This window comes from Glycine max, chromosome 14 (genome assembly GCF_000004515.6).
Source record: "Glycine max cultivar Williams 82 chromosome 14, Glycine_max_v4.0, whole genome shotgun sequence".
Lineage (NCBI taxonomy): Eukaryota > Viridiplantae > Streptophyta > Magnoliopsida > Fabales > Fabaceae > Glycine > Glycine max.
Window position 1 is genome coordinate 44,669,916 of NC_038250.2, and position 8,949 is coordinate 44,678,864.

Consider the following 8,949-nt stretch of genomic DNA (forward strand, 5'->3'; position numbering starts at 1 on the left):
CTAATTAAGAATAATCAACTAACTGCCTAAAAATTAGAGGAATAATTATGAAAAATATCAAATTCAGTTGGTTGTTTACAATTAATGTATGAATTATTATAAATTTTTTAGTATTATATTGAATTCCTATATATAAAAAAATTAACTTGACGTGTAATTTTTTCTTCTTGTAAGAAATAGCAGAAGTTGAGTTAAATAGACCGGTCATACCTCTTTACTATCTTCGTTTCTAGTAATATACGTATCATCATAAGCCAAAACATGATCTTTACATATCACTGATACTATGCCTTCTGTAATCCGTAGAGTCAAACAAGCCATAGAATGGTCAATTTTTAGTAGAGTTATGCTATATCGGGTTTCGTGGAAAAAAGGACAACGAATATCATGGTATACAATTATACACCACCGCGTATAATAATGTTAGATGCCAATTGTTTCCACCGTAGAATTTTTTTATAGATACAATGGATTAAGATCAAATTCCATCCCTTTTTTTTTATAGGTATAACATTCTTTTTCATTTTCATTTTCCCCCATTTCAAATGCGTGTTTATAAGAGGCATGAGGGAATTATTTAATATATTGAAATCTTTCTACAGGAGAAAATAATTGTAAGAGGTCCACAGACATTCCAATGAAATTAACGAAGCTCGTGCTCTGGAAAATAACGCTAATAATTCACAAGTGGGTGCACAGTTCAGTAAGGGGGGCCTCCACAACATAAATTGATTGTCGCTTCCCACACTTTTTTTCCCTCTCAGGCTTAAATTCTTGGAGCTGGGAGAAAAAAGCAAAAGAGGAAAAAAAAATATAAAATGAGAAAAGAGTAAACCTATACTTTAATTAGCATCTCCTAGCTTATTGAAATGGAACATTTATATATCTTGTTTGAGATCACTGATGCATGTACAAAGCCTATCCCTTGTTCTATATGCCTTCACGGGCCACACCCTACAAACTTGAACGCATTTCAACAAGGGTATCAAAGCTGTTTTGCACAATTATTGATAAACGAGGGTGCCATAGCCTTTTAGTATTTCAAAGTTTAATTCAGCTGAAAACAGCTTCCTCCTGAACTGTGCGTGATAATTGATGCACAGCAGCTGCAATTTCATCCACCGTGTTCAGCTGACACCCTTCCTCTACCTATTCCAATAATAAATTAATACATTAATACAAAATATACAAAAGAAAGAAAAAACTTTCAAATGTTTAATTATAAATATATCAAAATTGAGCAATGATAACTGTTCACCCGATTTTGAGAGGAATACATTTTCTCTAGCTAGTGTAAATAATTTGACATGATCAATTGTCATGATCTCACTATTTATTTTTTTCAATCTCAACTTTATAATAAAGCAATTATAAAGTCACTATTAAATATCCATTATCCTGAGTGAAAAAGAAGACACAAATAAGAAGAAAATAAGTTGCTACAATGCCTCAAACAAGTGAAAAATTATTAGTGGTCCTAGATCATATAATCTCCGTTAGTCTCTACATGACATGCAATACAAAATTATTAATTTTTTTAAGATTAAAAAATTTGAATACATATTTTATAAAAATTGATTGAGATTGTGGCAAATGATAATTTTGAACCACCTAATAGTCTTCCAGTTTAAGAATTTTTGTACTTTTAGTTTTTAGACCAATAGTTACATGAATTTTTGTTTAACAAAGTCAATAAAATTACAAAAACAAATTATATGATTTCGAATTCATTAAATAGGAACACATGTAACTATTGGTTCCAATACTAATTGTACCAAAACTCTTAAATTTCTCAAGATACCATACAATTTTTTTAAATAGAGAGAAAATGATAAATGAGAGTAGAAAAAAAGGATTAAGTTTTTTGTCTTTCAAAATTCTCAAAGATTCTAATTTTTAGTCTTCTAATTTTTTTAACAATTTTTATTTCTTCACTAATTTTTTATCAGTATTTTTATTCCCTCTAATTTTTTTATCCATTTTTAATTCCTTATTTATTTTTATTATTCAAAATTATTTTGTATTTTATTCATTTTTTCCTCATTTATTTTATATTTAAGTCTAATTTTGAATAATAAAAATAAATGAAGGATTAAAAATGGACAAAAAAATTTAATAAGACTAAAAGTGTTAACAAAAAATTAATGAAGAATTAAAATTTATCATAAAAAATTTGAGGAATTAAAAAAGAAGAGCTAAAAAAACTTTAAAAACTTATAAAAAAAAAGAGAGAGAGAAAAAATGAAGAGAAAATGAAAGAGAGAGAGAAAACCTAGCTAGGTAGCTAGCAGAAATAGGCAGAAACACAAACCAACCTTAACACTAACTGAGGTAAGGACCATATCGTCAACAGTGGTAACATTAAGGTGAAGAATGCTGAGACCAAGACTTTGAAGACCAACAACCATCTTCAGAAGCAACCCTGGTCGTTTCTTTGAGAGTATCTTCATGTTGGCATGGCCATCTACCAAGGTCACTTCTATGTCTGCCACGGCCCATGAATGGTTCCGTGCAATGTTGTTGTTGGCCTCGCACGTGCCAGGGTAGCCTCTGCTGCTGCTGCTGCTGCTCTGTGTCGCACGTGTCGAGTATTGGGGGAACATGAAGAACTCAGCAAAGGGTGATGAGTCAGAGAAGCCACCCTCCTTTGTTCTCTTCTGGCCCTTCATGCACTGCAGAAGCTGCTCCAGCTCCTTCACGAAGTTAATGGCGCCCCCAATAATAGATGCTTGATCGCCCTGTGTTTTTTTTTTTTTTGAATAACCACACATGTGGTACGGTTAGTTGCCTAGCTAGTATTTTAACATTTTCGGAAATTAACACAAGTTAAGGTCAAAACAATTGTAAAAAGAATCAATCTTGTGTACTTGTGTTTAAGGTTTTAAAAACCGATCTGTCACTACAACTTTGACCATCAAATATTTTGGGGTCATTGCAATTGTGTGATCCCAATTACAACATATCAACTATATTTATATGTAGTTTTCCGTAATATTAAAAATTGTGACCATAATTAACATAAGGTTAAAGCAATTGTAAAACAAACCAAAGTCATGTATTTGTGTTTTAAGGTTTTAAAAAACGGTTAGTGACTGTTATTTTGACCGTTAAGGTTTTTGAGATCATGGCAACTATAATATGATTACAATTGCAATTACTGCTGTATCAATTGTATTTGTCTTAATTTCTCACAATATCAAAGATTGGGATGGAGAAGTGTGACTGGGATTGCAATTTAAAACCTTAACTTGTAATGATCAAATGAAGACTATTAGACTAACCCTTTGTACATAAGAAGGAGGCATCAAGGATCTAAGCACGGCGAGGTACTCATTCATCTGTTTTCTTCTATTGCGCTCAACTGCAATGTGGGTCATCCTCTGGTTCTCGATCTCCTCCTTGTTCTTGGCGCTCTTGGTGCGACGTCGTTTGCGGCGGCCCATGGCAGCGGCTTCGGCCGAGGAAGAAGGAGGAGGGAAGACTGCAGGAAGGGATTGATCAACAGTGCAAGCTTCAGGGGAGGAGTGTGAATCCCACTGGTCTTTAACATTTTGCAACACCGAAGGAGAAGATGAATCCCAATTTGCATGCAGGGTGTGGTCTATGTTGTTGTTGTTGATGATTCCCACATGGGTTTGGCTTCCTCCACCACCTCCTACTAACGAGTACAAGAAGTCTTTGTTGTTGCAACCGTAAGTGAATGGATCTTGTGGGAAAACCACGGCCTCTAGGGCCATTGTTTTTTTTTTTTTTTTGTCACTTGTTGGATAAAGTTGGAAAATTTTTCAAGTGGAAAAGTGGGAGTGTAGCTCTCAAGGGAGACACCACTTTTTTTGTTCACAAGAGGAGCAAGCAGAGATGAGGAGAAAAGGTCTCTTAAAGAGAAAAGGAGAGAGAGGGGGGGTTGTATAAGAAAGTTTCTTCGTTTTTTTTTTAGAGTAAGATGAAGGTTAATGATTAGATGATGCTAAGAACAGTTTTGGGAAAGCACGGAAGATGAAGGTTAATGATTAGATGCTAAAAACAGTTTTGGGCGAAGAAAGGAAGGTACTTACTTTAGCAAAGGCCAAAGCAAGGGCACTAACTAATAGAGCAAACAAAGTGACCCTTTTATCATGATCACCGTAAGAACAATGCCCTTTTGCCTTCAAATCTCAAAAAGTGGATTTGTGCACACAAACAAAAAGCTACAGCCCTATGCACGTGAGGTTTTTCGTCGTAGACCAGTTCCTTGATCGCACGAACTTAACCACCGGGAAACACACAGAAAGATTCTTTTGGCAATTTGTTAATTACTCAAATTTATAATACTACAAGCAATAGACTAATGATTTCCCCAACCCCTTGTGATGCCACACAACCTCCATGTTATGGACTAATAATACATAAGTAATATCAATTATTTATTGGCTAAATAGTCACTTTTATTTTTAAATATGTAATTCGTTGATAAATGTGTCCGTGAAAGATAAAAATACAAAATTTAATTTTCAAAAATGTAAAAAGTGTGATAAATATATTTGGCCATTAATTTTCGTTCGTCACTGTTAATAAAATTGCCTATGTGACACAGAGGGACAAACTTGTCACTGAAATGATTATCAGCGTGGTCATCTTTAATTGTCAACATAAGGACATATTTGTCATATAATATTTTTTTACTTTCGTCTTTTCATTCTGACAAATATATCCGAACGTTAATAATAGATTGTAACTAATTATTATAATTTAGAAAAATTTGTAATGATTGCGATAAAATTTTGGAAAAACTATATCACACTGGTAAGTGTTTGTTTCTGTTATATAATTTTTAAGCTATTAATACACAAAAAAAAATTGACTGTAAAACGATAAAAAATCATTGTTTTTGATTAATCAAACATTATGTATTTAATTAGTTTTTTAATAAATTTTTCATAATAAAATATGAATGTCTATTAGTATATGCAATGACATCAAATTACAAATTATAATAAAAGTTGTTGATTTTTAAATTATTTTTTTAAATCATACACAATTATTTTTTATTGACTAGTCATTTAAAAAATCATAACCTTAAAAAAATATTCCAAAGGAGGTGAGTGCTTTTTACAAATTAAAAGTGTCATTACAATTATTATTTTTTCTAAAAATTATTCATGGATCTAATTTAACTATAATATTTTACAATAAATCTTTTTTTACTTGAACCTTTCATCAAGCATGGGAGTTAAAAAAAATTATTTACGAGTTTATAAAATAAATATTCTTTTTTTCTTATAGGCTTAATTTAATTTACGAGTTTTTATCATTAATTTAAAGTTAATAAAGCAAATACAAAAATAATTATTTATTATATTTTTTTATTTAAAATTTTTTTCTTTCACCTTAATTCCATGATCTGAATTTTAGTTACAACCAAATCGAAATTTTAAATGTACACTTATTTTTGTTTGTTATTTGAGATGAGTTAAGTTAAAAAAATATTCAATTATTAATTTGATTCTTTTGTCGTAATCATTATAAATTTTCTAGGAACACATTTATCAGCAAATTACACATTCACGAGCAAAAATGATTATTTACCCTTATTTATATAAGATTTCTATAAAATCTATTCTAAGTTTATATGATAAATTAATAAGAAATCATTCAATTAACAAATTTATAATGCATAACAATATATGATTGGGTTACATTTTTTATGCATATATTATTTATCCTAATACTATTTTGGTTATCTTTTCCCATCACATTGATCGTCTCATTTTTATATTATTTTATTATATACCTATTCACCAACGATCACAATTGAACCAGTGATCCGTTTGTTTTATATTGGGCTTAAGGCTCAATCCGAATAATGGTTTACTTTGGCATAAATGTTAGATCAACCTAATTTGTATGTGTTGACCAAAGTCAACACCCAAGGATAAGACTCCTAATATACATTTGTGACTAGTAGAACACACCTAAACCTAAAGCAAAGTTATCTTGTCGCTATAGTAAATAGATAATTATTGTTAACAAGATGCCTTTGGCCTTGTGTAAGAAAATTTTGGTCCTACCATATTATTAAAAATAAAGTAAACATTACTATAGCATGTAAACATTTATTACACATTATCACTCAAGTGAGATCTCTATTAAATTAAGTGTCATGCTATCTTTTACAACTGTTAATTCATTTCTCATAGTGTCACGTCTTTTTTTGATAGAAAGCTTTGAACCTCAATCTATTTCGGAGTTCATTCTAGTGAAATATTCACCAGAGTTCTTAATCAACAGTTCTCCTTCACACACTTTGTCATTATCCATCTAAGATGATCATCATTATTCAATATTTTAACCAAATCAATCACTAGTCTAAATTTGATAAAAAAAAAATTCTTTATGCAAGATCTTGAGAGTAAGTTATATGAATAGAATTAAATGTTATCTAATAAATGATTCACTTAACATAGAGTACTTTAAGAGAGACAATGTAATTTCTAAAACTCTAAACTTTAAGTAAAGCAAAATATAATATAAGATTACAAAAATAAAACACTTCGATCGACTTTATTAACGTAGTGAAATTATAGAGATCAACAAAATAATATAGTTTATTTCGTTGTGTTAATTTGTCAAATCTCAAATGCTACATTGATTTACCACCTTTTCTTTTTTTACATATATTCGTTATTTATACACAATTTGTAAAAACAAAACAATTTAAATGCAGAAATTGCATAAAATTATAATTCTTCAATCTTATGTTTCTAGAATAACTTGATCTTATCCCCAAAATGTATCACAATCAACTCTAATTAGAAGAATTACAAATTATAGCCAAAAATAGTGTGATTGTGGGTGCATATATCAATGACAATTTGGGTGTGAAACAAACGGCTGGTCGGTAAGGGGACAAAAGCATATAGAAAATTATATACAAGATAAACCGTATCAACAGGGGCAGGGTCTTCAGTGTGATGACATTCATCTCTATTGTGGATATCTTTTTCTTTTCTTCCGATGCATTGTCGATATTTGTTAATTAACAAATATAAAAAAAAATATTGTGGTCCTTCCACTGTACACAAGTGCATTGCTGTAATTATATACTATTTCATTACTTTTTTTGGTTACAAATTTCATTACTTAATATAAAAAAAATATTTCTCTATTTTCAAATTAATTATAATATAATCAATGTTAAATTAATAATTCGTGAATTAATGTCGTTAATCAGTCTAATTTTTAAACATTATACTGTGTGTATGGGAAAAAAATATACTTACACTAAAAATATATCTTATATAATTTATATTCATTTAATAATTTATTTTGAAACCATAATATTCTAAATTTTATCAACTGACTTTGGGACTAATCGTCTATCCAAAATTTCATCACACTTAAAATTCTTTTATGTAGATCTATATTTATTGGATGAATAATATTGGATTTGAATGTAAAATATAAGATTTATAGATAAAATGATGTGATTGAAAGAGACAAAGGTTCAATTAAAGGTGAGATATGTCAGATTTCATAGTCTTCGATAAAATCTATTCAAATTAATATTATGATACCTCAATAGAATAATATTATATAATTTAACCATTATATTTGTTAAATTGAAGTTGTAAAAATATAAAATAAATAAATAAATTTTGTTCTACACTTATTGATAAAATAAATGAATTTATTTCTATACATGCGTGTGTTTTACAACTTGTATTTTATCAATTAAGTCTGTCTGGGCTTTCATTGGGTAATAATGTGGTCTGAGACTTGTGCATGGAACAGAGAAAGGTCACAAAAAGCTGTTAATAGCTCAGAGATTCTTAGGTCATAGATCCATACAAGAGGAAATGAGGGAGCAAAAGAAAAATGAAAAACATGCAACAGTCAAACCAGTTTAGTTCAGGCAACGGGACAAGTTCAGATTTCAGAGGAATCCATGTGACCACACCATGGGCCACTCTGTAATATAATCACCTACGATGCACCTCTCTCTCTCTCTCTCCCTCTCTCTACGAGGTTTGTTTTCTTTATACACTATTCTCAATTAATACTTAGTATCATTGATTTTAAAATAAGAGTAGTTGTACTTGTAGGTAGTTTTATCGAGACAAAAATAATAAATATATAAAAGAGAATATTTAAAAATTAATTGTAGTATTAATATCACATTAAAAATTAAAATAATACTTATTAAAAATATTAATAAAAATAATTAATATCATATTAAAAAAAATCAAATACACCATTTATTTTGACATAAATATTTTTCCAAATACAGGAGATAGGAAGAAGTACTTAACTACTTATCTTTCATGTAGATGGAAGACCCATAAATATTTTACTTTTACCTGTGACTGAATGACACATTTGTTTTGGTTCACACAAACTACTAATTAACCATTTGACCACATCTCGATAAGACATTCTGTACGTTTCTTCCCTTTTACTCGGGTCTCCCTTCTTCGGAATAATAATAACACCATAAAACTAGTTTATGATCATTCTAATCAAACTATTAATGTGTTATTCCATTAGCGTTAATTATTATAGAATACCACTGAAATCTCTGATCTACGAGTACAGAATGATTAATCTAATACACAAAAATCCAAACCCAACTGGCATTCCTTTGAATGAATCAGAAGAAGTTGTAGATTATTAGATTCGATGACCACTTAACTTAACATCAGGGCAACTTGCTAATATGGAAATCCTGAAGCTACTACTACGTACGAATGACCAAAGTTTTTTTTAGTTATTAATACATCAAATAATGTACTTTTCAATAAAAAAATTATTTTAAATTTTAATAACTGGTCTTAGATATTAATAGACAAAATTACTCATGTACACGACACTGAACGCTACAGAAGCACATATCTTCATTCAATTTTTAGTTTTTCAATATTATAAATATAATTTTAAGTTAATATTTAAATATTATTGTCTCTAATTGTCTTC

At 29.6% G+C, this 8,949-nt stretch overlaps 1 protein-coding gene across 1 annotated transcript; it reads right to left on the reverse strand.

Moving 5' to 3' along the window:
• Positions 1-567: 567 nt before the first annotated feature.
• LOC100797856 (transcription factor bHLH96) lies at positions 568-4,272 on the reverse strand. The gene is made up of 3 exons (XM_003544766.5): positions 3,282-4,272; positions 2,316-2,738; positions 568-1,149 (listed from the first exon to the last, which is right to left on the reverse strand). The coding sequence occupies exons 1-3, from the start codon at positions 3,735-3,737 to the stop codon at positions 1,054-1,056; spliced, it is 975 nt and encodes a 324-aa protein (XP_003544814.1). The 5' UTR covers positions 3,738-4,272; the 3' UTR covers positions 568-1,053.
• Between the last annotated feature and the right edge of the window lie 4,677 nt (positions 4,273-8,949).

Excerpts from the sequence above, each read along its gene's own strand:
- LOC100797856 (XM_003544766.5), bottom strand. The coding sequence starts at position 3,737 with ATGGCCCTAGAGGCCGTGGTTTTCCCACAAGATCCATTCACTTACGGT. Across the intron at positions 2,739-3,281 it reads CTCCTTCTTATGTACAAAGG|GGCGATCAAGCATCTATTAT; the intron begins GTTAGTCTAATA and ends AAAAAAACACAG. Across the intron at positions 1,150-2,315 it reads TTACCTCAGTTAGTGTTAAG|GTAGAGGAAGGGTGTCAGCT; the intron begins GTTGGTTTGTGT and ends TTATTGGAATAG.